At 47.9% G+C, this 27,035-nt stretch overlaps 10 protein-coding genes across 10 annotated transcripts; 3 read left to right on the top strand and 7 right to left on the bottom strand.

Annotated features, from left to right (window-relative positions):
- Positions 1-1,101: 1,101 nt before the first annotated feature.
- On the top strand, positions 1,102-2,126 carry Aud_000054 (lipase family protein; the record flags this gene model as incomplete). The annotated part of the gene is made up of 3 exons (XM_043285571.1): positions 1,102-1,186; positions 1,239-1,407; positions 1,466-2,126. The coding sequence occupies 3 exons, from the start codon at positions 1,102-1,104 to the stop codon at positions 2,124-2,126; spliced, it is 915 nt and encodes a 304-aa protein (XP_043141506.1).
- A 1,413-nt stretch (positions 2,127-3,539) lies between these two features.
- On the bottom strand, positions 3,540-5,405 carry Aud_000053 (TolB family protein; the record flags this gene model as incomplete). Its single annotated transcript, XM_043285570.1, has 1 exon — positions 3,540-5,405. The coding sequence occupies one exon, from the start codon at positions 5,403-5,405 to the stop codon at positions 3,540-3,542; it is 1,866 nt and encodes a 621-aa protein (XP_043141505.1).
- Positions 5,406-6,457: 1,052 nt separating this feature from the next.
- Aud_000052 (uncharacterized protein) lies at positions 6,458-7,300 on the bottom strand (the record flags this gene model as incomplete). Its single annotated transcript, XM_043285569.1, has 1 exon — positions 6,458-7,300. One exon carries the CDS (start codon positions 7,298-7,300, stop codon positions 6,458-6,460), a length of 843 nt encoding a protein of 280 aa, XP_043141504.1.
- A 1,273-nt stretch (positions 7,301-8,573) lies between these two features.
- On the bottom strand, positions 8,574-9,462 carry Aud_000051 (arabinan endo-1,5-alpha-L-arabinosidase; the record flags this gene model as incomplete). The annotated part of the gene is made up of 4 exons (XM_043285568.1): positions 8,574-8,709; positions 8,782-8,867; positions 8,921-9,397; positions 9,457-9,462. 4 exons carry the CDS (start codon positions 9,460-9,462, stop codon positions 8,574-8,576), a joined length of 705 nt encoding a protein of 234 aa, XP_043141503.1.
- Positions 9,463-11,558: 2,096 nt separating this feature from the next.
- On the bottom strand, positions 11,559-12,896 carry Aud_000050 (polysaccharide lyase family 1 protein; the record flags this gene model as incomplete). The annotated part of the gene is made up of 4 exons (XM_043285567.1): positions 11,559-11,897; positions 11,953-12,186; positions 12,262-12,625; positions 12,694-12,896. 4 exons carry the CDS (start codon positions 12,894-12,896, stop codon positions 11,559-11,561), a joined length of 1,140 nt encoding a protein of 379 aa, XP_043141502.1.
- A 1,409-nt stretch (positions 12,897-14,305) lies between these two features.
- Positions 14,306-14,914, top strand: Aud_000049 (uncharacterized protein; the record flags this gene model as incomplete). The annotated part of the gene is made up of 2 exons (XM_043285566.1): positions 14,306-14,738; positions 14,823-14,914. 2 exons carry the CDS (start codon positions 14,306-14,308, stop codon positions 14,912-14,914), a joined length of 525 nt encoding a protein of 174 aa, XP_043141501.1.
- Positions 14,915-20,763: 5,849 nt separating this feature from the next.
- Positions 20,764-21,639, bottom strand: Aud_000048 (uncharacterized protein; the record flags this gene model as incomplete). Its single annotated transcript, XM_043285565.1, has 1 exon — positions 20,764-21,639. One exon carries the CDS (start codon positions 21,637-21,639, stop codon positions 20,764-20,766), a length of 876 nt encoding a protein of 291 aa, XP_043141500.1.
- Positions 21,640-22,089: 450 nt separating this feature from the next.
- Positions 22,090-22,899, top strand: Aud_000047 (SDR family NAD(P)-dependent oxidoreductase; the record flags this gene model as incomplete). Its single annotated transcript, XM_043285564.1, has 1 exon — positions 22,090-22,899. One exon carries the CDS (start codon positions 22,090-22,092, stop codon positions 22,897-22,899), a length of 810 nt encoding a protein of 269 aa, XP_043141499.1.
- A 67-nt stretch (positions 22,900-22,966) lies between these two features.
- Positions 22,967-24,043, bottom strand: Aud_000046 (Ldh family oxidoreductase; the record flags this gene model as incomplete). The annotated part of the gene is made up of 1 exon (XM_043285563.1): positions 22,967-24,043. The coding sequence occupies one exon, from the start codon at positions 24,041-24,043 to the stop codon at positions 22,967-22,969; it is 1,077 nt and encodes a 358-aa protein (XP_043141498.1).
- A 500-nt stretch (positions 24,044-24,543) lies between these two features.
- Aud_000045 (fungal specific transcription factor domain-containing protein) lies at positions 24,544-26,633 on the bottom strand (the record flags this gene model as incomplete). Its single annotated transcript, XM_043285562.1, has 2 exons — positions 24,544-25,539; positions 25,593-26,633. 2 exons carry the CDS (start codon positions 26,631-26,633, stop codon positions 24,544-24,546), a joined length of 2,037 nt encoding a protein of 678 aa, XP_043141497.1.
- Between the last annotated feature and the right edge of the window lie 402 nt (positions 26,634-27,035).

Here is a 27,035-nt window from a genome sequence, read left to right as displayed (position 1 = left end):
TATAAATGAGCTGATCCCTTCCTGAACTGCTGTTAAGCGCTCTTATGAGCCAGACATTATCAAAGAGAAGCATTTGAGATATTTTAGCTTCAATATTTGTGGACTATTTTCCAGCTTGATTTAGAGGATTACCCATAAGTATGCTTCTTTCCAGTCTTGCTGATTAATTGAGAGTTTGTACATACTCCTAAGGTAATCACATGCTTATCTATATTCTATATACTGACTAGTTATATATTGTATCTTGTCTTTAGAGTAGACAACAAGTTATATGAGAGTTCAACAGGTTCTGGCTCTGCCACAATTCATTAGAGGCAATCTCTGGGTTCCTTATGTGTAAATTTTGAGAACCAATCTTTTGTGTATAATTCAGTAGCCTATCTTACCTCACATACACTGAGTAAAAAAAGGAGAGAATCCTCGTATGTCTTGCTCAATTATCCATAGAACAAAGGAATTTCCTTTATTGGGACTTAAACTTTGTTGACAGTGGTGGCTTGAGTGCTTGCTCTTGTGGCCGGCAAGCCTTTGCTGGAGGCCTGATTAGGGACACTGTATCCATTAGAGGCTTCTCTTATTGAAGAATAAACACCATTCACAATGTCTTAAAGCGCTAGGCAAATATGATTTTCATTAACAGGCATTTTGAATTAGGGTGGTCGTTGTAAGGAAATTGAATTAGAATTCGACGCGTCTGATGCTGTGACCCGATTCCGGGGGGTGTGACCATTTCAGCTTTACTATTGAAGTCCGCGCAGGGTGATCATAATTCTTGCCCATGATGCCGAGGCAGATATGGTGGCATTCTCGTCAACTTCATCAGTGGATATGCGTGATCAAGTAGTGTGGAATTTGCCAATACAGCTCAAACCAGCCAAGGTTCCAGCTGGGTCGACTCTAAGGATCGTCCTTACCATGTCTCACTCAATCCAGTGGAACCACATCCGCGCTATTTCGGCCCTGAGATATGGAAGGAGGATGGTATGGAAGTGTAGATCATTACTATATAATGGATGCATGTTCCGCTCCCTAGTCTATTCATGCCCCTCAATCGCATCGTTCTTCTCAAATACACGCCCACTACGCAGTGTACTTGCCAATATGCGGTTCCTCTCCGGCATTGTATTTATTCTGTCCTCAGTGACTCTGTTGGGATATGCGTACCCATCTTCAATCAATGTTAGAGGTACTGGCTTCGTGCTTTGAACTTTCAATTCGTGCCCTGACTTATTGTTTAGATATCCCTACTACCCAGCTCAACGATTTCAAGTTCTGGGTGCAATATGCTGCAGCCACCTACTGCCAGCCCAACTATGTCGCCCCAGAGGGTGCCAAGCCAACCTGTTCCGTGGGAAATTGCCCTGATGTAGAAGCAGCGGACACTTCCATCAAATACAGTTTCTCCAAGTAAGTCACTTATACATACATTAACCATTATTCAAGTCCAAATAACACCTCATAACAGCGAAACCATCACTGACACCGCCGGCTTTGTTGCCGTGGACAACACCAACAAGGCCATAATCATCGCCTTCCGCGGATCCTACTCAGTGCGCAACTGGATCACAGATGCTACCTTCCCCCTAACCGACCCGGGCCTATGTGACGGCTGCCAGGCCGAGCTGGGTTTCTGGACCGCCTGGAAACTAGTCCGTGATGACATCCTCCCCATCATCAAGGACCTCAAATCTCAGCACGAAGACTACAAGGTCGTTGTCGTGGGCCACAGCCTCGGCGCAGCCATCGCCTCACTCGCGGCCGCTGACCTGCGCACCAAGAACTACGATGCAATCCTATATGCTTATGCTGCGCCGCGCGTGGCTAACAAGCCTCTGGCGAAGTTCATCACGGACCAGGGCAATAACTATCGTTTCACTCATCGTGATGATCCCGTGCCGAAGTTGCCGCTTTTGATTATGGGTTATGTCCATATTAGTCCCGAGTACTATATCACTGCCGCTGATAATGCTACTGTCACTGAGAAGGATGTTTCTGTTTTAGAGGGAGATGTGAACTTCGAAGGTAATACGGGTACGGGCCTGCCTGATGTTTTGGCGTTCCATTCGCACGTTTGGTACTTTATTCATGTGGATGCTTGCAAGGGGCCTGGGTTACCGTTGAGGTAATTTATTTGCTTAGCTTGCGGCTTCTAAAATGCGGTGGATGGTGACCATTTTCTACTCCTTGGTTTAGCATATTGTTCTATTCGGGTAAATGTATTATAAGTATGCAATTAATATCTCGATGAAACTGGAGCTCATCGAAATATTTTCATGTAGCAGCACATGTAGCGCACTCAATCTCTCAACCGAGATTTAATGAATAGGCTGTATCCTTGCCTATATACTACCCTCTTCCCAGACTTAATGAACCTCGTATCTGCATTTGCGTGAATTGCTGCCAGATGATCCAAACCACTTCCGCCGGGTTCCTGCCCCCTGACCTAGTCGTTGACGGCACCACAGGTAGAGATCCTGAATCCGCCAGGACGCAAGTCCCAACCCTGTGACGCAAAAAAGCGCATCGAGGATCTGCGAGTCGATAATAATCCAGATCTGGTGAGAGGAGTAGAGATTGTTACAGCTGGGATGGCACATTGCCGGTGCGGTGTTACAGTAGTAGGAATAACATCCCACCCCATATAATTACATTAAGGCCGTAGACCGTAATTGCAAACCCCAGGGGTGTCAGGACCCAGCGGCCGAAGGAACGAGCGGTGGTGGTCCATGAGTAGGATGCCTCTGCCTATTGGCTTGTTAGTGAATTTGGAAAAATCAGGAGAGGAACTAACGGGCGGAAGAAGATAATTGGGTCCTCTTTCTTGGGGGAATGCTCGATGGGGGTAGTGTTCTTAGTTTGAGAAGTAATTAGGGTTATCTTTAACTTTTAATCCTTGGAGCAAAGGAGAAAAAGGATTGCGGAGGATTCTTCAAAATATCACAGTTGAGAGGCCCTTGTTCTCATACCCATAGCCACAGCAGCATTTCCTCGATTCTGCAATGGATACGAGTACGAATGACTATCAAACCTTACTTCAATGCCTCTGATTCGCTGGGGTTTGGTAGCCACTAGCATGCTCGCAATTATACAACTGTTCTCCGGAACGTGCTCCACCCGCAACAGCCGAGGAATTGGCGCGTAGGAACCACGAAAAGATATGCACGACTACCTCAATGTATAATGAGTCATCTTAAAGAGCGATCAGCCCTGATTGAGACCAGCGCGGGGTTTGGATACAAGAGCAGAAGGAAGGGTCAACGATCTTGATTTTCAAGTACTTAACCGTGGAGTATACGTGCATGCTCCTGTTAATGAGCCTCCTGATGCCCAATTTGTTACTTACTGAGCGACAGATAGAAGTAAGTCTCCACAGTCATCATCTTCACTATTTTTATCTCCAGTGAGATAGTACCGGGAAGAGAGATCCAATCTTCATTCAAAGTTTCCTGAATCAACTCAACGAGAACAAATTCCGCGGCAGAGAAGGTTTTGATTACTCACAGACCGATTCGCTCAACTTAAACACTTTCTGAACCTATCTAAGTGCCATTGGCTGGCTGCGTGTATATAACACCGTCTATAGTGGTTGTCAATGTGCCATTTGCTTCAAGAATGTTGGTCAAAGCATCAATAGACAAGTGAAATCCACCGGGACCTGTTAACTTGCTTGCATTCACTGCCCCTGTCTGCGTGAGGCCCGAGTACCAGTCTAGCTTGTTGAGCCAAGGATTTGATGTAGACAGTGTCAGTGTCACCGACTCATAGCCGTGAATGAAGTGCTGACCATCATCGCTGTAGTTTGTATAATTGACATCTACAGCCTTGAGTCCTCCAAGGCCTGGGTACGCAGTGAGGCGGACATGAGCCAAGCCTGTGGTCTTTCCGAAGAGAGTGTAATTTCCGGCTGGCACTTGATAACGGGCGGGTATAGTGGCACCTGGTGGGAAAGGCGTCGCCCAGGGAATCTTGTCTGGTGCCCTATAGACGGTCGCAGGAGCGGTCGGCTGCCGGCTGGTTAGACGGGCGAGCATCAAACGGTATGTACGTCCACCCTGGGCGGTAGATGCAGGACACGCAAGCGGATTCTCTCCGCCACAAGCAGGAGGAATCACTAACGCCTGCCAGAAGACAATACGCGTGCCGTCTGGGGAAAAGGCCGGATCTGCGCGACCGTTCCAATTGGGATCGTTGACACTGCCGTTGGTACCATCACCAGCGGCATTGATCCTTTGGCCAAAATAGGTGCCTCTGTCACCGAATCGGTCAATGAGGATGGGCTGGAAGAAGCGCCGGGCACCATTATTGCGAGTTGACGCGGCTGCCGTGGTAGCCACTAAGTCAATCAAGGGTGGAACGTAGCGCATGCCAGCCATCCACATCTGGCGGTTGGATCCGCGCGTGTCCATGGTCACAAACCACTGGTTATCATGGGAGAAGGCGATGGGGTCAGCATACTCAGGGTGTCTAGTGAGACGACGGACAACACCTGTGGCAACATGCACTGCAAAGATATCAATATTATTAGCCTCTCTAGTCGGGCCGACGTAGAGGATCTCATCACCGGTTCCGCTGAAGCCGCGAAGTTCTCCGGCCAGAATAGAATCGTCATGTAGCTTGAGTCGATTCCCTTCCGCCATGATTGGAGCGGGACTTCGAGGGTCAGCAAGGAGATTCACATTGACCAAGTCATATCGCGGAACGCGAGGGTCACCTGTTGTTGGATTATCGTTGAACTGAAGGCGACCAAAGTATGTGTTCTCGCCCCCCGCTGTGAAAGAGCTCCAGCCCACGTGAACATCGTCTGGATGCATGCGCATCTCTCGCACGCTTCCGCTTGGAGCAGTGGTATTAGTAGAGGTAGGCCAGTAGATCGGGTAGATGTATGTTTTGTTCGGATTACACTCGTCACTCACGAGCAAAGCACCACCACAGTCGAGTATATTATTGCCCCAAAGCGCTTGACGCCCATTACGAGCGGCATGGGGATAATCTCTCTCAGGATTGAGAGATTGCGCTTGTATGGCTGGAACGCCGCAACTGAGACATTTCCAAGGATCACCATTGGGAAACAGCGACCCGTCAGTCTTCACGACGATGAGCTGTTGACCGATGTAGACGCTAGCCGGATCTGGGCTGGCCGGTGCACCAACGAATTCAACATTGGCTAGGACATGGTTGCCATCGGGTGTGAAATCGCCCGCTTGGAAGACATTTGAGATTTGACTAATGCAGCCCGTTCGATGTGGATTGATGCTCTCTGCACAGGCACCTTCGTAATCGGTAGGCGCCACAGGAGGCAAAGGCAGCTCTACCACTTCAATAGCTTCCGGTAGAGGTGGAGGTGGGAGTGCTCGAGCTCGGCAAAGAAATGTGGCAATTGCCAAAACCGCTATATTTGATTTCATTTCTGAGTTTGCACGAAGTAAACCTGTATGTGGGATAGAGGATTTGCGTTGTAGTAACTGTGAACGAGATCATGAAATCCAGGGCATTTATATACGCTGGCTAACTAGCCTAACAAACTTTGAATGAAAAATTATCGTAGTGGACAACTACACATCCGGGACTACCCCTCAGGCATACCAGGATTAGCAACTGTTGATGCCGAGCTCTTAGCATCTGTATCAGGAGGGATAATCATATGCAGAGTTATTTGTCGTATACTATGCCCCTTCTAGGCCGAAGTACGAGCCACAGTTCCACTGACCATGGGGTCTCAGAGATTGATTAGGTTGCTTGATTGCGTGATACAGCGTTGAGTAACCTATTAAATTGGAAAGGTATCTATGCCTAGAATGATGTCAGCTAGGATATTAATAGGTCGGGGAATATTCTCAATCTACAATATCTCCGCCAAAGACTCTCGTTCGCCCACCATTTGGGCTGAGCTCTTTGGGTGGAGACTCGCATATAGTAAACGTCTCGAGCCACACGCCCCACAGAACCAAAGGCACCATATCTTCTACCGAAATGGGAAGGAATGTGCAGTAAAATGCATGGGATCCTAGTACGAAATGTGCTGCTTCGCCTGCACATAATTTAAGCACATATAGTTTCCTATAGACTTTGTTGACAAATCTCCGAGCATCCGATAACTGAAAGGATGGAGGAAGCGAGTCTGTAATGCTATCCTCCTTGGTGCACGCGATCAAATCAATATTTGCGGAGCAAAAGGTCCAAGAACAGCTTGAGGCTTGGTGGTGCTCCGAAAAAAACAACAACAATTGATTCGTACGTGGATCATTTTGCCAGTCATTGCGATTTTGAATGTTCAAGAGCATCCACTTTTCCTAATCTATAATATCTTCTCCAAAGACCTCTTCCAGCGGCCACCTAATGTCTGCCCTCCAGTGTGAACCTAGGGTATGGTATATATCTCGGAGCACACATTTACCCCAGAATCCAATACACCAGTTTCTTCTGGAAATATGAAGAAACGCGCAGTAATGTGCATGGACTACCATGCGAAAGGTTCTTTCCTCTGTACACGATCCAAGTATGTGGGCTTTGCTTTGATGGCCCACCCAACGGCCAAAGTTAGCGAGTCTGGTTGTGCGTAAGTGTACGCTGACAGGTCCCGCAGGGTCTCAATGGCGTGCACATAAGTAGCTGTCGGATGGCTGCTCTCAACGCTGCAATCTTCGTTGAGCTTTGTAAGGTACTCAAGGGCTTCCTTCACACGACTAGGAACGGCAGTGTGTGGCAGACGCGCATCAAAAAGTGGCGCAAATGTGCTTTGCCGCAGGTGGCCAAAAGCTGTATTGGTGATTTCCTGGACACCGCGGCATAGAACAAAGATATTGTTGAGCGCATCTAGGCTAGGCTTGTCAGATTCCGGGGACCCAGTGAGCGCTGAGCCAAAGGCAAAAGCAACGACAAGTCCAGCAAAGCTCACCATAGCTTTAGCGTTTGTTGAGTTAATATCTGTGAGTCCTCCCACAAATGAGTGAAGCGCCTCGCTCTTATGTGCTGATGCCAGATCCAGCCAGAATGTCTTCTCAGGGTCCGCCTCGGTGAGACAGATATGCAAAGCGGACATAGCCAAGATCCCATGCATCAGGAATGGGTTCCGTAAGGCTTCTTCAACTACAAGAACCAGCCAGACATGTTTGGTTTCCTCTCCACGAGAAAAGGTTTTATACGTCTCCCTCTGCCATTGCACAAGCAACCTGAGCTGACTCATATCCAGAATTGGGGTAGGGACAGCCTCCCCACTGGTGACTCCAAATCTATGCAAGAAATCATATCGTGCGTCTGTGGAACGGTGATGATTTGGGTTATTTGGGTTCGTTGATTCCATTCTTTGTTCTTCTTGCTCTTCTGAGTGGCGACTACCACCTGCCCAGATAAATGGAAGCTGAGTGTCATAATCACAGGATTCGCGTCGCAATCGACAATTAGAGCAGGCAGGCCGGGCTTCGTCGCACTCAAAATCACGACTTAGTCACACTTTCCTAACAAACATATCAGACTTCCCTTACCTTCACTCGGCGGCGCTTACAGGCCTTACAGCCATGTCGGGACTTATGGTGAGGCCGACGTTGAGGCATTGGATGAGGTGGAGAGTGTTACAGGAAAGACGTTACAATTATCACAAGGTACTCTGGGTTTCTCCGTCCTGACTATCTAAGCCAGCCAGGGATACTTTTTGTCGGATGGAGTTTGTGACGTAGAAACATGGGTGGCAATTTTTGCGCTGACCGCCTTCTTTTCCTATTCTACCATAATCGGTAATAAAAACGAGTATACGAGATCCACAACCCAACTCCCAGCTGTGCCAAGAGATTTGAAGGTCTGACCCACAAATCATGAACTGTTTGCGTGGTTGGCGGAGGAGCCAACGAGGCTGTGAGGTAGAAAAAATGATTCTACACAGAAACTGCGTTTTTGTCCCAAGTTTGAGCCTACGAGCATTAATCTACCTGTCCGGAATCCGAAGGTGACCAATTATGTTCGAAAATATTTGCAGGGAACGTGGAAAGGTGTACCTCATTAAACCGCCAGAAAGAATGGTGTACACACTCCATTATACTTCAACAGGGGTGCCAGTGGCAACGGGAATACAGCCCTAAACCCAGTTTCAAGGATAGATACGGGCTGAGATGACTAGAATTTCTTTCTGGATGTATCATTCAAATGTCAAGTTATTGCATGAGATTGGGACGGCAATGCTTCGATGTCCAAAGTCGTATTTGTGAGGGGTAGATTCTGCTAGTAGAAATGGGAAGGTGTTGAAAAATATATAGAGACCCTAGACTGATAGGAATAGTCCGGACACCTTTTTAGCCTAGTGGTATTCTATTTCAATAGAAGGGAAGCGAGTTGGCTTGAGCAGGGCAGACAGACGGCCTCTGGCAGTCCAACCGCGTGCACTTCCCTCTGCCCGCTCTCGAAGTGAATTCTCTCCACCAAGCCTACACTACTTATTACTTTATCATCTGCGCATGCGCTCATTCATTCCATATATGAGAGAAGATAATACCTATTGCTAAGTGACTTTCGAATCCTTCAAGCTCGAACGAAGATGCCGGTTCATTCACACTTTAAGCAAGCGGTAGAAAAGTACCACTTGCTCACACGACGGGCCATCCGCTGGAGAAATTAATCTTATTCCATCCAAATCGCTTCTGGCTGTCTGCATAGCCAATCTTGGTATCGACATAGTGGTAGTAAAGGATAGGACCAAGGCTTGGGTCAGTGAAAACTCCCCTGCGAAGAATTACAATTAGCACTTTGATGACTTTTAGTCACGGAGCGAATGTGAACAAAGAAGAGACATACTGTCCACCAGGTCCGTATACAGTTCCATGACTTTCGAGGACAACAGTGCCGCCACCATTCGTGCAAGCGACACCGCTAGCGTCAACCTGGGACACCATCAGTGTTACATCATGCGACGCCTTCTCCTTCCTTTACTTACGAAATTGCCAGTCGCCGAGGTGGATCGGCAGACTTTGATCTTATACTCTTGTCCGGGTGCCGGCCTGGATGTGTCATAGCCACAGCAGATGCCTGCAGAGAAGAAGAGATAGTAATAACCACCGTGCTTGTACATGAATGATCCTTCAACGGCATGGGTTCCTGAAGGATTATAGGCGATGTTGTGGGCTGAGGAGGAAATGGTGGTTGCGGCTGAGTCCATAGGTGCCTGGTAAATGTCATGCCAGAAGGAACCAAAGTTCATGTAATATTTTCCTCCATCGCTAAAGAGGTTGCCATCAATTGCATTGTATGGCTTTGAGGAGCTGGATTGGATACCCGTTGACCCATGGTCGGTCCATGAGTTCAAGTCCATGGTTGAGGATGTTGCAAGGCCGATGGCAGAGGATTGGGATCCAAAGGTTGAGACTGAATAATACACATGGTAGACGCCGTTGACGAGGGAGACATCCGGTGCCTACTCAGTTTGAGTCAGACTTTAACCCAGAGGGATGCTGCAGCAAGCTGTCTGCAGACTTGCATTATATACAGGGGATATAGGGATGGTCAGACAAGAACTTCGACTGAATGAAATAGAAAGTAAAGGTGTCAACTGAGGAACTACTAACCCAAAGATCGTCCTTTCCATTGAGGTTGATCGACGATCCGCTCGGCAATACAGAGCCTAGCACAGTCCATGGGCCTTGAATGGAAGAGGACGACGCGTAGGAGATCTTATTGCCAGTAGAAAATCGAAAGTATTTTCCGTCGGACTGCCTTCGAATCAGGGCAGGGTCATGAACGTTACAAGCTCCAGAACATGACCCCGGGTTGGCATAGCCATGCACCAAGGGTGCCAGGCAGGACGCTACAGCCAAGAAAGCTAAGGAAGGCATGGCTACTGAATGATCTCAAGTCGATCTCAGAATGGCGAGAAAAGAAGCATGATACGAGGAAGCAGTTTTGCTTTATATATGCGTGATTCATTCAACTGCTGGTACTGCTGAGGAGGTCGCAAAACAAAAATATATTATTTGTGCAAAACATTTGCCCTTTTTCTGCTCCGGTGGGAGGATCTATTTCATTAGGTTCATTAGCTCTGTCGCACATGTTGAGGTAGGCGGGTAGTAGAGGCTTATACTAATGACACGGCGAGTTTCAACTTCCCCTGTTTCCAGCAATCGCAGGGCAAGAGGAACCTCGGTCATTGTCCTTGACTGTCTTCATCCTGCACTTCGGCATCCACAATGATCTCGATTTGCTGATACTGTACGCATCACTTGGTCATGTCTTCCTAACATGCTAATCCCTGCAAATTAGCCGATGCCTTCACGCTGCACTCTGCGGGATGTGTGGAGAAAAACGCGGGGCGACAACTGGAATTCTCCATCCTGTTCTCTCATCGAGGTTACTCAACGCACCCTGTTGGTTAGATATGCCGGTCTCATAATTCCCCGAATACCCTGAATGCGGTGACTTGCCGAGTACGCATTGCGCAAAATTGCAGTCTATCTAGATGCTGGAGGAGTTTCTGTTTCGGATTGTCTTAGCGTAGCTACATTACAGAGTGGATACCCACCAATTGGGCATTCCTCGCGGAGTCTATACCAGGGTATGTAGGTGTTCACTTAATCACGGGGAGCAACCCTTGTCAACACCTTCACATGTTAATTTTCGTTGCAGGGACTGAAGACCGAGCAACCCCAAACGAGGCATGTTGGCCCCGTCATACCTCACCGGATGCAATACGAGCACTCAGAGCACTGAAGTGCTTGGCTCTAGATTCAAAACAGACAGCTGAAAATACTTACAGACAAGCAGCCACCAATATCCATATTCCTGGGGTATAGGGAGCGTTAAAGAAGCTACCACAGTTGTGTTTGCTGGGAGTAGTACGACACTAGTAAGCAGACGCATTTCGGACTTAGAATACCTAAGGCCCAGCAAAGCATGAAGAGCTATATTTTGGAAAATCTGGGAACATGGAAGCAGCTGATCAATTTAATATACGCAACTGGGATCACCAAAGCATAGAGTATGACGTTAGTTGAGTTACAATATTCGGAATCATCCCCCAAAAATTTCCACAAATCAACATATACATGCCATTGATTTACCACACTGGGTACTACGCTGGGTGCTGGAAAATTTAGATTTGCGGTCCCCCGAATCACTGTAAGAGGTATTTCGCGGAGCTCTACTACAGTAATGACCTCAAAACTCTGCAGATTCCCATAGCAAAGTAAAAATTCCCCAATAAAATCTTCGCGTACAGTCTTGAACTGCTGTTTTCTGGCCTTTGGTTCTCCTGCTTCGCGCACTGGGTATGTAATCGTCGGATTATTTTGTGAGATGCCGCATTCCTTGTACAACCTCATACTGAATTGATATTCCTCGTTTACCTATACCTAGCAGATGAGTTTGGCTTTCTTCCTTTGTAATAGCATGATGTCTTGAGAAGGGGGCGAAACCGCGGCGCACGGTGGCTTGAGTACATTAATCGTCTGTGAACAGCTTAGGAATCTAAGGGATCACCAGTGATCACTATATACACACACAAATATAAATGTTACCTGGTATAAGTGCTCCCAGCTGTCTCCTTGCTCAATCCCTTCTCATTCATAATTCAATACAGTTCCTCACAGCTTGCCCTGGCCAGCGTTGGAGGTAACACTGGAGACAACGGTGGTGTAGGCGGAACTAGAGGCGATATTCTGGCCCTTGAATTTGGAGAGGAAACCCTCATCTGCCTGCTTGAAGGTTCCGGAACTTGTGAAGCCGTTGACCTGGCAGGTATGGCCAAGGTAGGCGGAGCAGACCTTGTTGGTAGTGCTATCGGGCGAAGTGAAGAGCTTACCGGAAATAGGTGACTGGGCAACAACCTTGACGTTTTGGAAGACGTTTCCTTCGGCGAGGACGTACCCACCAGAACTGACCTCAAAGGCGTGGCCGGAATTCTCATACCAGTAGTTATTGACCTTCATCTGTTAGGCCGAAGACGTGCACACAGAAGGGCGAAGAAGAGGAACGTACAGCATGCAGCAGAGTATTACCAGTGACCTTAGGAGAACGGCCACTGGTGTGGTAGATGTAGTTACCCTTCATGGTGACCATGTCGTTAGAACCGTCAAGGAGAATACCCCAATAATGATGTCCATCGCAAGTAGCGGAATAGTCGGAGACACCATTGATATAGCAGTTGGATATAGTGACGCGGTTGTCAGCCTGAGTGCCGAGGACGATGTGCTGGCGACCAATACGGGCGGTCTAGTATCTACCGCTTAGCACCATTCTCTCCTGTGAGGAGTGATGCTGATGCAGCTTAGGGCTGGTAGAACTTACAGTGACATGGTCGATCCAGACGAGATCAGCATTGTTGAGGGTGATGGCGTCTCCACCCCAGACATACTTAGGGTTGATATCGGTAATCGCGATGTTCTGAATGATGACATTCTTGGCACCGCTAATAATCCGCAAACCCTTACCCTTAATGACACCAGCGCTGCCCTTGCCGATCAAGGACTTATTGGAGTTCACAGTGATACCACGGATACCAGCATTATCATAGCTAACCCTGGCCTTAGCAACACCGGACTGGTTGTCGCACCAAGAGTTCTGGTTAATAGCGAGCTGGCACTTAGAGCCGGTGCCCCAGGGGGCGCAGCCGGTAGCGGTGGTAGTCCCTTCAGTGCCGCGGAAGTCGAAACTAGTAGTTCATTATTAGCGTATCTTATCCTGTCGTCTACTTGGAGAGACGGGGGAAGGTGAATGTACGTCTTAGTGAGGATGATGACGCGAGCTTCACTGTCGCCAAGATATGAGACCAGCTCATCAGTCGTGGTAGGGTAAACCGGGTTAGCACTTCCACCACCTGTAACGCCCTTGGCAAATCCCTCAGCGGCTCCAATGACGCCAATGGCCGCGGCGGTGCTGGCCAAAGCAGATGTGACCACTGCAAAGAGAGCAGTATATCTCATGTTGAGATAAAGAATGACTAAAAATCTGAAAGAATGGAAATAGGGACCAAGAGTAGAACCAAAAAAAAATGAATGATTGGTGTATTGAATGAGCATCCTCTTCATGGGATAGACGAAGCCTTTTAAGCTACTCTGCCCTGGATTCAGACATGGCCCAGATGAAGTTATTGTTAATTTAACTCATTCCCTGGACCGGGCGCAGGACCTGACTCTCAGGCAACATACCCCTTTGGCGGATTGGTGTTAAAGTTGATTTCCATTGTTTCGGCCGTTGACCGATAGACGACAGCACACCGTACCATGGGCTAACTATGGAGCAGGCGTAACCCAAGTGTTTCATCATGCTACCTGCGAATACGAGGTTTTTCACCTCTTTGTAATTAGCCTCAGTTGGCCCGAGAGGAACTTGTGGACTCCTTTAAGGTCTTCTTGAATAGGGTGTTCCACCAACCACCACTATTTCAGCACCATATTTCTTATGAAGAGCTATAGGATCTTGGAAGTGATACTGACAGAGAATCACCCGATTTAAAGCCGTTCTTGTGGAATGACAGTGCACCTTTGTTCAGCGTTCAAAAGTGTTCTTAAGAGCGTCTATTCCAACCATCAAGTACTTAGTACTCTTCGTTGGGCTCCGACCTCAATGTTTCCTCATAACCCACCCCAGTCTCTAATTTGGGCCTCGCCTACATGGCTGCAAGGACATTATGTCTCATGGCTTGAGAAGCCATTAGGTTTAACTTTATCTTATTAATTCTTGGAGCAAATGGACAAAGGGATTACAGGGGATACGATTCCTCAAGAACTTATTAAAAGAGTACTCGTTCTCATACCCATAGCCACAGCAGCTTTTCCTTGATTCTGCAATGGATACGAGTACGAATGACCAGTAACCTAAATTTCCATCATTTCAAATATTCCAAGCTTCACTTATCTCACTTACTACCACCCCCTTGGCTGATTTATTTGGGTCTAAACCCAGTAAGTTTCTTGGCTGGCCTCAACTTCCTTTTTTTCAAGGGGGCTATGAAGATTAGTCTTCTTCCCTGGTCTGCAGTAGCAAACCTACTAAGGCGGCATTAAGCTCTGTCCTCCAATTTGGAAATATTTTTATCATGCCGTTTCTAGTAGGGTTCAATCTATATGACACAAAATTCAATACATGTAGATGAGCCCATTATTAACCTACCTTTTGCTTGCCAATTCAAGGTTGATTGTCTCTTCCATTGCCCGGTCGATTCTCTCGCTTGTGCTGTGTTGGGTTCCTTCTTTCGCCGATCGCTCATTTCAGGCTAAACACATAGGTTACTTGTTTTGTTGAAGTTGTACCCAAGCTGGCTCTATTGAATTGCTCTATCCAGTACGGTAACCAAGACCACATTGACGTTTAACAGGATAGGCTTGCGAAAATGGTCCAGAGCGAAGGAGGGTGTTCCCAGGGAAGCTCCACTGGGGAGTTTAGTATCACATTTGAGATTGAGCCTCCAGCTGCTGTTCGTCCTGGGACGCCATTTACCCTGCCAGTAGTTGTGGCAGTCAGGCCGGTGGGTAAAGTCAACCCAGCAGTCCAGCACATGGTTGCGTACGCATCGCTCAGGAGCGAGACAGGAGCAGCAGCGGCCACCAGACCTTTGGGGACACTAACATCCAGTGTGCGCAATCGAAACGGGAACACAACAAGCGGATTTGCCAAGTTCAGCCCTATGAGCGTTGTACAGCCAGGCCGCTACCGAATTCGAGTGATTCTCGGTGCTGCCTCACACAGCGGAGTCACCACAAAGGAGTATGTCGACTCGGGTGTCATTCATGTCCATGCAGGAGCAGAAGCCGTGCAGCGCCCAAGTACGTACTGTCTTCAATCTGCTTCTCACATGCCCTTGCAATAATGTTGCATATTCATGTTGACCACCGACTGACCGGTTCCAGCGCCTTTGCAGTTATCTAAGCTCCAGGCCATGACGACGGAAAATATTGATATAACACCGGCTGATATTGCAGCTTGGCAGAGAGGGGCATAAACATATCTCAAGTCTCAGCTTGCAAAGCGAGCATAATCCAGAAGTGCCGTGCCTTGTTTGGATTGCCATAGTCGCGTTTAATTTATACTGTGCTCTAGAGGAAAGTTAGATGCTCTGTGAGAACTAAGAATCAGCCGAGGGGTCGTGGCCCTCATACAGGAGGATATGGTCGTAGGGACAGAAACTGGGATGGACACGACAGACAGCACTACCTCCAGCATGATTGCAAGGTCAACACTGTCATTCGGCGCTTGGCTACAGCCGGAGATCATACCGTGCTCCAGAAGATTCGGTGTAAGAATGTCAGGCTACAAACGCCGAATTATCGAGGGACTACTCCTCTTCATCGGGCAGGGGCGATGGACCACTTTATAATAGAAGAATACATCGTCCCCAGCAGACTCTTCCATCAAACCCTCCAACTTATGCCCATACCAGTTCTGACGACCTTCCTCACCAATGAACAATAATGACTGGAACTTGGTTTCGGAATATTGGAATCATCAACGCCTACCACAACGTTACCCTGGTAACATATAGCGGAATTCTCTGTTATGACCCAATTCGTTCTCTCCGACAGTGGAAGTATCTCTGGACGTCGAGTAGTTTCGTTGGCCTTGTCCTCGGAGGGCACACTGTGACTGTTTAGCAACAGTTGGGAAGTCGCTCATTGCATGCGCTACCTAGCAGCTCTGCATGGCTGCTTCGCAAGCAGTTCGGGGGCATTTCTGAAGTAGTAGGATAGTCGCGTTGGCCTCGATATTGTTACACCAGGGGCAGAAGAGCCCGGATGATGTTCATTGCCTCAGTCAAGCTGGCCCGCCTATGCTCAAGACGACGACGTGGTTAGCGGGAGCAGGCTGTCGGTGTGAAGTTGTGAAGTTTCAGTAGTGGGGAAAGAGGGAAAGACCGTTACTGCTCTCATTGTCCAACCAACGACGGAGCTCATATCTCGATGTACAGGCTTCCTAGGTTTGATCCCGCTGCTCCCAACATGTCCGGTACATGCAGAGGGATTTGCCCGCCTGATGGCCAAGAAAAGAGTAGACCAGAGGAGTCATCGTGCTCATCAGCTCCGAAAACAACGCCATTACCTGTCGATTACTGAAGGTATGGAGAACAATACCACAGTCAGCAAGGAAACCTCGGTTCTGACATTTGGGTTAGTGGGCGAAATTCAGTCATGCAAGAAATAAACATCGTACTGAGACGTAAAGTCGGCAGTTCCAGGGCATTCAGAGCTTAGGAGCCGAGGCTGGCAGGTCATTCCATAGGAAGTGAATTTCCCAAAGAATGCGGAGGCTGTGAAAACCGGCAGTGGTCATGTCTGGAAGTACCGATGGGCGGATATGACTTGACTGTTCTGGTTGCAGATAGAGTTCGCCACCCAAATTCCAGCACTTGTGGAATCTGACAACAATTTGAGAATGTGGGAAATGCACGTCCGTAATGAGCCATAGACGTCTTTGGTCATCTCCAGGTAACCTTACGTAGCATATATCCGAACATATCCAGGCCTCAAGCATCTTAGCAAAGGAGCCTCTCTCTTGGCGAAGAGTCTGAGACTCTGTCTTCAGAAGCAGACAACCTTGGTCTACACATGGCCGGAAGCACGCTCATCACTTCTGTGGTGAACTTTAGAGACTTAAAAAGGTGCCTAGACTCTTGATTCAGGGTTCAACAGTATTCCCGGTGGCTTTTCGCGGGTGAGCAACAAAATATTCGAGGCTCATCCCTAATCCTAGAGCGTTCAACTCACCTCTACATAGTACACGGGGCAGACAAAATTAAGTGGATCTTAATCAGGCATGTCATGGGTTATGCCATCTCGTTTGAGCAAGTGGACGCGTTGGCCAGTTCAATAATTATTTATGAACGTGTAATATCAGTCTCAGCAAGACGAGTGCAACAGATTACTGTGGTGCGGATTCCCCAGCCCATACGATCACGCTCCAATACTTTGAAATTGGACCAAGTCCCAGTCACATGACATTGTCTGAGGCGCTAGAGTTGTGCCTGACCATGACCCACTTTGCCTTTCGTCTCGAATACTTTTTGCACCCCACTGTACCCTGATCACCCGCTGATCATCCACTGATCATCCGCTCATCCCAGATTACCTGCAGGCAATCGCCGCCTATCCTAAACGAGGTGTGGAGATTATTTTGGAATGCACTTTCGTGTTTGAGAAGTGTTTTGCATTTGTTTTCTTGGACTTCGGTCGCGCCGGGAAGGTGAGCATAGAAATATATAAAAGACCTGAAATTCCAAGGCTTTACGCCTGAAGTAGTCGCTCTCATTCTATCCTGTTACAGCACCTGTTATTGTCGCTGAAGATTTCAGAGGCTTGAAGCGCAAATGGACCCCACACAGAATCAAAAACAGCTGCTGCTGAGGTCCTCAAAAGTCGCTCGTGTTTTAAGACGTTACAATTCTCAGTGTATTCTAAACTCAGAGACCTTGCTAATGAAATTTGCACCAGTTCAAGCACTTCACAGCAAGTTTCTCTCATCATCTATGTGAGCAAAGCTGCAGCAGATATCTTGCTACCTTCCTATAATTGTCCAAGCCTATACAAAAACAGCATAGATCTTCATAATTTAAAATTAGACGCACCTGCGCCTCCCAGTTGCCTGCTAGATTCCTTACGGCCAACTGGAATGACACTACCTAAGCATATTAGCTGGCAAGCTCCAAAACTTCAGCTGAAGGGCAACACACCTCATCTAAGTAAACATAGAGAGAAAAGAAGTGGGGATCCTTAGCTAATTAATACTAATCTAGCTATTCAGTCCTTTAACATAGTCCTTCAGAATAGTGGCATAGAATAACTCTCTGCTTAGTTCAAGACTTATTATAACATTAATAGCTATCTTGCCCTTTGCATTTTGCACCATAGGATCTAGACCCTTTAAAAGAAGAAGTATAAGCCTATTATATATTCTTAGTGTTCTTTTCCTTGCTATAATATGCAGCAGTGTCTGGCCCTTAGAGTCTTATACTATTAAGTTTATCCTAGCCTTTTTAGGGTCTCCTGGATTTCTTTATTTGCGTATGGCTCATCTATATCCTGCTATACATTCCACCTATATCCCTGTTGATTCTGATACTGAGAGGTCTTAAATGCTGTGAAATATAACTCAAGGGTAGATTGCCCATCCAGATTCTAAGTATTTAGATTAACACCGCGGTCTAGAAGTATGTGGCATAGGCATTACTATCCATCCCTGCGCATACTAAAGTCATCTAGCTAGCTCTGTGCCAGGTAATGCAGAGCAGTATTATTGCGCAGATTACTGACTAGGGGATCTACACCTACTGCTAGAAGATTATTAATTACACTTTTAAGTGTCCTGAGATGCTCAGTATTTAACTAGTAGGCTTGAATGCGGGATAAAGCAGCAATGAAAGGATATATACCTGCCTTATTAGGCTGGTTGACAAGGGAACCAAAGTTATTAGCTATATAATAGAGGGAGGCACAGATAACAGGTAGCTAACTAGAGCATAATTAATATTTTACCTTAAGAAGGATCTACTTAGCAGGGTAGATAACCTGTTGACTAGGTAAGGATCGGTAACGATTATGAGATGGAAAGGAATGGTATATTTAGTTGATCCCCTTAATACAAGACTAATCCTTGTCTTCCTCAGGACAGACAAGGAGGAAACGCTCCCATATACGTTCACCAACGGTTCGATGGCACTTCGGCCATGATGCGTAGACGTAGGTAGGTGATATCATACATATGTTATTCACTTCTTCGTTGGGTAGTAGTAGTGAGCGGCCATCGTCAGCTAGAGGGAGATGGGGAGCAGTCGTATGCTGCGACCTGCCTTCTCCCAAGCTAGGGCCGGCTCATCGCTATATATCTACTCTAGGAGCCATCGTACATTCCTAACAGCGTAATGTAAACAACAATGGCGAGATATCAACGCTACGAAGGGGTATGGAACATGCCCGCCGGCAAAGAACGGCTCTCGTAACTGCCGACGGGATCACACATAGATGTAATGCAAAGGTAACGATGTAACCCAATCTGCATCCACTCCATTACACCTTAAGAAGATGATGCAATGCATTCTTTCTATAGTTATTAACTACCCGCATATTTGCGCCTTAATTAACAAAATATTTATGTAGTATCAGTATACCTAGTAAGGTGGTCATGGTTACTCTGGGAATCTTATTTACTTTATAACAGTTGTCAAGCTAAGGGAATAGATTATATTTAATTCCATGCTAGTTTACCCTAATAAACACATCTAGATACATGCTATTAATTACAGCATCAGTACCTAAGGCACTCTAATAGGCAGAGAGGAGAAGCATTTAGCCCTAAGGATCTCTATATTTAATATCTAGATCCCTACCTAAGAAGTTAAGTACTGGCTTAATAAACTCTCCTTCTTGGAGGAGGAAGTGTATGATGCTATATATGCTATACTTATAGAGGAATAAGGGTTGAATTAAGTCTATTAAATAGAATTTACAGAGTAAGTATTACTCACGCTCCTTGTAATGCTTACATTAGGTAAGTCCTAGGTTAGCATCCTTATCAATGACCTTATCATCTTGTGGCTCGCCAGGGAAGCGTGACCAATAGTTATAGATCCTGATTATCTGGTGAAAGAGGGCGTAAGGGTCAGCACCCTGTTACTAGAGTGCTGTTACCATTTAAGTTATGTTCCTTTTCTGCACTTATGGGTCTGCTGGGTAACATGGATATGTTAATATAAGATGAAGAGGATACCACTCATCAGGATCCTTATAGATTTCAGGGGGTAAAGCACTCTTATTACTACTCACCCAGTCCTTCTCTACTCCTACCACATTAGTGAGATCCGCGTAATCTGGCCTAGCATTTAGATCAACAACGCCAGTAGCCAGCAGGATTTCAACAGTCTCTACTGCACCTGTGGATAGAGTCCCGTGACGGGCTGCTTCGCAAAGATTAAAAGCATATGGCTTGTGCCCCTAGGACAGAAGCTCACGCACATGGTCGGGATTTTCGACCGCCCAAGCAATTTCCCAGTCCTTCTCGTCAAGGTTCATAGTAACTCATGTATTCATAATAATTCCTCAGCACAGGAAGAGAGCTCGAGAGATTTTTATAAGCAGAAACCTGGTTTCAAATGGATTTGGAGTCACGAAGAGGTTTCAAATCCGAGGTAGTCCGTAATCATAGTTGAGAGGGCCCTAGTTTTCATACATACCCACAGGGTGCATTTACTCAATTCTGCAATGGATACGAATACGAATGACTCTCAAACATTACTCCAGTGGCTCTGATTCGCTCGGGTTCGGTAGCCACTTGCATGCTCGCAATGATACAACACTTCTGCAGAACATGCTCCACCAGCAATAACTCTGGCATTGGCGCGCAGTAGCCGCGAAAAGATATGCAGAGTACATCAAATCACTTTCCAATCAGATATGATTGCCCATACGACATCTTCCTCTGCTGCCCGCTTAATCTTAACTTACTATGTCGAGGACGTCTTCCAATACAGACAGAGCATGTGGGCTATAGTATCATCCGGAAACTCTACCCAGCAGAGACAAAATCGGCGCAAGGCAGCCCTAATGAAGATACAATCTAGAGAATCTGGTTGCGTTTCGCATTTCTGTCCGATCCGACCGGATTCTGGTCTAAGCTAGACTGATTCCTAAAGCATTGACTGGGTCAAGAAGGATCGCAGGTTGTGACAACACGAAGAACGGGGAGCTTGAAGACTCTTAGAGGTATGTACAACGCAGAATAGACCCGGTTGAATAAATATTAATAAGTCAAGCAAGGATAACTAAGACAACAGTTGTTGTATTTGCAGGATAAGAGCGACGTGACTTAAAGGACACTTTTCCACATCTTGATATACTCCTCTGTCCTTCCTGGTCCATCTCTCTCAACTATAGCAGTTTTAAAGCCTCTGTCCTTGGCAAGCAACTGGAAGGCGACTCCTTCAGGCGAGTTTCTTGTGATGCCATCAAATACAGTTGCAAGTTTCTGGGCATTCTGTACCTGACCCTCCACAAAACTGTTGATCACTTGCTTGTGCATCCAGTTCTGGTTGGCAGGAACATCCTTGATTCGATCTGCGAGTAACTGAACGGCCTTCTCTAGCTGAGACTCTGGAACAGCCTTCAGAATGAGGCCCATGGCTGCGGCCTCCTTGCCACTTAGTAGATCTCCGGTGAAGAGCATTCGTTTAGCCTTCTCAACACCAACGCGCACCACCCACATGGCAGTCGTGGGGCAACCCCACGCACGGGCGGGCGGGTAACCGATGCGAGCGTCCTCGGCCATAACAACAAGATCGCAGCACAGAGCAATATCGCTCCCGCCGGCGACAGCAGCACCGTGAATCTGTGCAATGGTAGGTTTTGCACTATAGAATAGCTCTGCAAAGCAGGCTGTATTTTCCCTCATGATGGAGTAGTCTCGCAAAGGATCGTAGCCTTTACTAACGTCCTGGCTGCCCTCGGTTTGGCCCCGCGCAGCGCGTTCGGCAAAGATCTCAAGATCGTAACCACCACAGAACCCTGGACCTGCCCCTCTCAGCACAATGCAACGAACCATGGGATCAGCATTTGCGCGCCTCACAGCATTTCGGATTTCCTGAGGCATGGACGAGTCAATGGCATTAAAGCGTTTCGGTCTGTTCAGGGTGATGTATGCGACTCTCCCATCTTGAGAAGTTTCGTAGAGAACGCTGTCGGTCATGGTGGATACAGGGAACGTGAAAGCCTGGAAAGAAAGTGTGTTCAGATAGAGGAACGAGTTTGGCTCGGCTTGTCCAATACGTGGCAAGTTATGTCGGTTGGCCCAGGCCGAGGTAACATGGCACATGCCATATTTTGTGTTAGCAGGGTACCCAGAGCGAGCTTCCGACTGGCGGAACGGAATATATGAAAGAGAAATTTTGACACACTCACAGGCTTGAACACAAAAGCGATTGACTTTCCTGGTAAAGTTACCGGGTTGATGAAAGAATGGAGCCGAACCAGACAACCTCATGGGGAGATATCCGACGGAGATGCCCCGACGGTGACGGTCCGCAACAAACGGAGAAATCCCGCGAAGGATAAGACCTAATATACAGCATTAAATCCAAACTACCCCAGGAAAAGATCAATTGTATTCCCTCTATTCTCTTAACCTCCAACCGCCCCAATGCTTAACTTACATAATAAAGTCGTTCTTATCGCCGGCCTCGGCCAAACCGCCCCAGATGGCTGGGGTATCGGTGCCGCAATCGCCACGAAACTCTCCCAAAACGGTGCCCTTATCTACGGTGGAAACCGCACCCTGTCCGCGGCTGAGCGAACAAAGGCTCGGATAGAGACTGGTGGGGGAACATGCGACATCCAAGAAACAGATGTTACAGACGCCGCCTCTGTCAAGGCACTGGTGGACGGCTGCATGCAGAAACATGGCCGCATCGACATCCTCATCAATAATGTGGGGAGATCGGAGCCTGGGTGTCCGGCAGAGATGTCCGAGGAAGTATGGGATCAGCAGGTTGATGTCAATCTCAAAAGCGTGTATTTGACGTGCCATTTTGTACTGCCCATTATGGCGAAGCAGGATACTGGGGGCTCGATCGTGAATGTGTCAAGTATTGCTGGGATGAGGTACATCGGGAAACCGCAGGTTGCGTATTCGGCCACCAAGGCAGCAATTATGCAGTTTACAAAGGCGTCGGCTGTGATTTATGCAGGGAGGAATGTGAGGTTGAACACGGTTGTGCCGGGCTTGATTTATACACCATATACGAAGGCGCTTGCGAAACGGTATGCACCCGGGGCCGATGAGGATGAGTATATGAGGAAGAGGGAAACGCAGGTGCCAATGGGTCGGATGGGGGATGCCTGGGATGTTGCCAACGCGGTTTTGTTTCTGGCGTCTGATGAGGCGAGGTATATCACGGGGCAGAAGTTGGTTGTGGATGGGGGGATTACTTCGTCCACTGGGAGGGTATAGCTTTGGAGTATTACATAAATTATTTCATTGATGTTATGGGAGTCTTTCTCTCCTCTTCTCACATTTTCTAGTCAAACTTCAACTTCTCCACGCCCACCAGCTCCGCCTCCTGATTCAATTTCTCTATCTCCGACTCCGTAAAAGGAATACCCTCTTCCAACCGCTTCTCGCGGTTAATCTGCTCAATCTCCCCAGGGTAGTAGATACGATCCACGCCTGCCATCTTCTCGCACCCAACAACACGCTGATAGAGATAGTCCATCCGCTCCTTGAAGTCCTCCAAACTCATAAACAAATCCGGCCTGATAGCCATCAGGAAGTGCCCAACATCTGCCGGCTTGGAAGGATCATACGGACCCGTCACATGCCCCGCAAACGCCGACCCTGAAAGCACTCCAGAAAACACATCCATCATAATCGACAGGGCAGACCCCTTCGGTCCACCCATCGGCAACATGACGCCCTCCAGCGCCTTGGCCGGATCATCCGTCCTCTTCCCCTCCGCGTCAAGCGCCCAATCCGTGGGGATCTTTTCCCCACGCCGGAGAGCTTTATAGATCTTCCCCCTTGCCGCAACCGAAGGCGCCATATCAAGTATAAACGGCCTCTCCTTCCCCGCAGGAGCTCCACACGCAATTGGTGAAACGCCCATGAGCTTCGACTTCCCGCCCCAGACCGGCAGCGCGGGCGAGGAATTTGTGAAAACGAGCGACATCATCCCCGCATCAATCGCCTGCTGGACAAGCCAGGCCGCCATTCCATAATGGTTCGAGTGCTTGACGGACACTAGTCCGATGCCGAATTCTCGCGCCATCTCGCACGCGCGCTGCATGCCCAAATGGGCCGCGACGAACCCGAAGGTGTTTTTTCCGTCTACCAGCGCCGCTATTGGTGTAATCTGCTGCAGCTCTGGGGATGCCGAAGGGTCTAGGACTTTCTGGCGTATGCGTTGCATGTATGAGGGAATGCGGTTTGCGCCGTGCGTATCCACGCCGCGGAGGTCGGCTTGGACGAGACAGTTAGCCACGATGGTAGCATGCTTTTCCGGGACACCGTTGCCTGTGAGAACTTTGTGGATGAAGCTCTCGAGGTCCGAGTGTTTGATGTGATGCATTTCTTGCTTTGAAGGGACTGTTTCGGGCATTTTGGAGAAGTGATGCCAAGAAATCTTGGGATTAAGAGCAAATTCAAGAAGTTTCCCTTTTTTTCGCCTTGATGCTTTGATTTATATTAGATAAATTGCTTGCTCCCAAGCAGGATGTGGTTGTAGTGCTTTTATAACTCTGAAGGTAAGGTTGTTTGTTGCGGAGACTGCCTTTCCAAGACGGCGGAACGGGCTGTATCCGAGCAGCGGAATGACTCCGACGGCGGGGAGACGCCAATCACTACATCTGAAAGTCGAGTATTGGTGGGAGAAGTAAGGGTTATTATTAATCATCCACGTGTATTCCTGCCATCTTCAAGCGACTCGAGGCCTAATCATCCAAAGTCTGCATCGGGAATAGCCGACATATGTTTAAAGTACAGCACTGGTAACATAGTCGAAACATTTGATTCCAGTGTAACGAGGCACGATCGTCCTGATCCGCTCTCACTAAGCAATAGTCACCCCAGAACCCTTTAAGTTACTACTACAGCGAATCCTCAGTGCGGAGCGCTATTGAATATCTCTCCCATGAGCTCATCAATATCAAACGTCCCACTCCAACCCGGGAAATCCCCCTGTAAAAGGTCGTCAAAAAGATTTGAGAAATTGGATACGCCATCCTCTGAAGTCGTATGCGGTTGGGCGAGCCAGGGCTCTGCGTTGCGTCCATGTACGTCTAAGAAAGGCTGTCCTTGGCTAGTGCCTAGTTGATATGGTTGCTGTGTAGGCCGAAACTCTGATTCAGGACCCTGGATTTCGCCATGCTGAGGATGTGGCGTAAATGATTTAACTGGCTGGGAATTAGCAGTGATGGTAGGCAGGCTCTTTAGAAGCCTTCGAATCGTGATACTAGACAATTCGTGGATACAATCGCGAGCTCGAGTAGCCTCAGCCCAGTGCTCCCCAATGCTGCTCAGTATGTTCTGTGCGATGTTGAATTTGGTAATCAGGTCGTCCACCGGAATCTTTGTCGCTGTTTGCGGTAACCTCCAAATACAGTACAGCATGGCAAGCGTGCCGAGAAAGACTGAATGCACAACGAGACGGCTGTACAGTAGATGTCCTGTTCCGTACAAATCCCCAAATCCCTGAAGCAACATGATGGCCTGCTGAAAGCACTGCTCGAGGTTTTCGTCCGAGGGATTTGGGATTCCGGGACTGGGCCGCAATAGTAGAATCATTGTGTCGTGATACTTGATCTTACACAAAAGTGGCATTTCACCGTTGACGCCGCTCACTTGCTGTGGTATGCCTGAATGCCAATCTTGTAAAGATTTAATCATATCCTTTTGCCAATCGACTATATCTCGGACTGGCGGATAAGCATAGGCAGGCGCGCCACGGTTGACGCTGTGCATAACGTATTTCATTTCAGATATCAGTTTGGCCAGTCTGAATATATGGATTGAATACGACATGTGCGAAGGCGAGTCTTTGTATTGCTGGTCAGGACCGATGTTGATAAGATCGCTGTCCGAAATAGCAAGGGGAAACTACATTCTCACTTTAGTTGAGACTTCAACTCAGAGAAATTGGTCTTGCTTACCCTTATGTCGCAAGCTTCATCTCTGATACCGATCGGTCGGCCCATCATCGTGCACACTGTTCGGTCAAAGGTATACACCACCCAGAAGATACGGGTCCTCATTTCTTGATCGAATACCGAGATACGGAGGGACGGAGATGCCCGCACATCACGCTGAAGCCCAAGGTCGATCACGCTCGCAAGACATTGATAGTTGAGGTTCCAGATATTGATATTGCAGGACGGGTTATACAAGGCATACACCATGAGGAGCAATAGGCACTGAAGGGAAGTCATGGAACCATGATTGCATGCATAATCGGCATACTTCAATGCAGATGCATAATATCCTTCCACCGGAAGATGTATCTTGCATTGGCGTGATAGATTCAGGGCAGCAATTGCTAAAACCATGTAGACTTGGAAGCTATCCAAAGGCCTCTCTTCCTGCGATGCATAGACTCGGTCAATGAGTTTCATATGCGACTGCTCGTGTAAAAAGGGGTGAAGAAGATGAACTGTTTGGAAGTATCCTGCAGAGAGCTCTACAGCACTTTCTTTTCGGGGTGGCAGTAAGGCGGGTGTATTCAGTAATTCGACTGATATGTGCGTCGATTCCCAGGAGGCTCCCGGTGCGGCTTTCTGCCTGCCACGACAACCAGCCCCAGAGAGGATTCGCTTGGCAAAAAAGTAACCGCTGGAGGGACCAATATACCGAGGATCTCCCCCAGGTGACAACGAGACCAGTCCAATCTCATGCGCCTGCTGAGGTTCGTCGTCGGCCGCATTGTTGGAAGGTACGATTAGTGAAGCAGCCTGTTCACGAGGAATCGTGCCTGTTGGATCGTCTTCGGTAAGAGTCACCCGTATCTCTTGCGGAAAAGGCTGGGACGGAGGCTGGCTATGTTGGCCATGGCTTTCGGCTGGTTCATCAGGAGTACCAAGGCCGGGGTGAGCTGTCTCGTCTAAAGCTCCTACTTGAACGTCTGGCCCGCCGCCCAGGTCAATATTGGAGCAGTTCTCCCGTACAATAGACTCTAGCCATCGTATACGATGCTGCATCTTGGAAATGTATCTTTCTGATTCTCAGCATAATTGAAGAGGGCAACTCCGGGAGGGAAACTGACGAGCGATGGACTTGTTGCTTTCCATCATTTATGCAGGAGACACCCGCCTTTTCGCAGGAGCCACAGGTGGGTGAATTACCGTCACACTGTACGCAAATTCAGCTTTCGTTGGACGAGACAAGCGTTTGAAGTCGCTTACACGGATTTTCCGTCGCTGACAGCGCCTGCACGCGGCCTGATTCCGAGTCCGCCTTTGCGCGTCCATCTCCTCGAAACAGCAGGGCGAAAGCTCAAAGGATAATTCGATGCATGAAAGCCCATAAATTACAGTACACAGTATGCTTAACGATCATCAATGTAGCTTTGACATTTGCCTGGATATCCCTTCTTCAAGAAA

The sequence above is a fragment of the Aspergillus udagawae genome (assembly GCF_001078395.1).
Source record: "Aspergillus udagawae IFM 46973 DNA, scaffold_1, whole genome shotgun sequence".
NCBI classification, from domain to species: Eukaryota; Fungi; Ascomycota; class Eurotiomycetes; order Eurotiales; family Aspergillaceae; genus Aspergillus; species Aspergillus udagawae.
The sequence above is the reverse complement of the archived record's forward strand: the minus strand, read 5'-3'. Positions and strand labels throughout refer to the sequence as shown.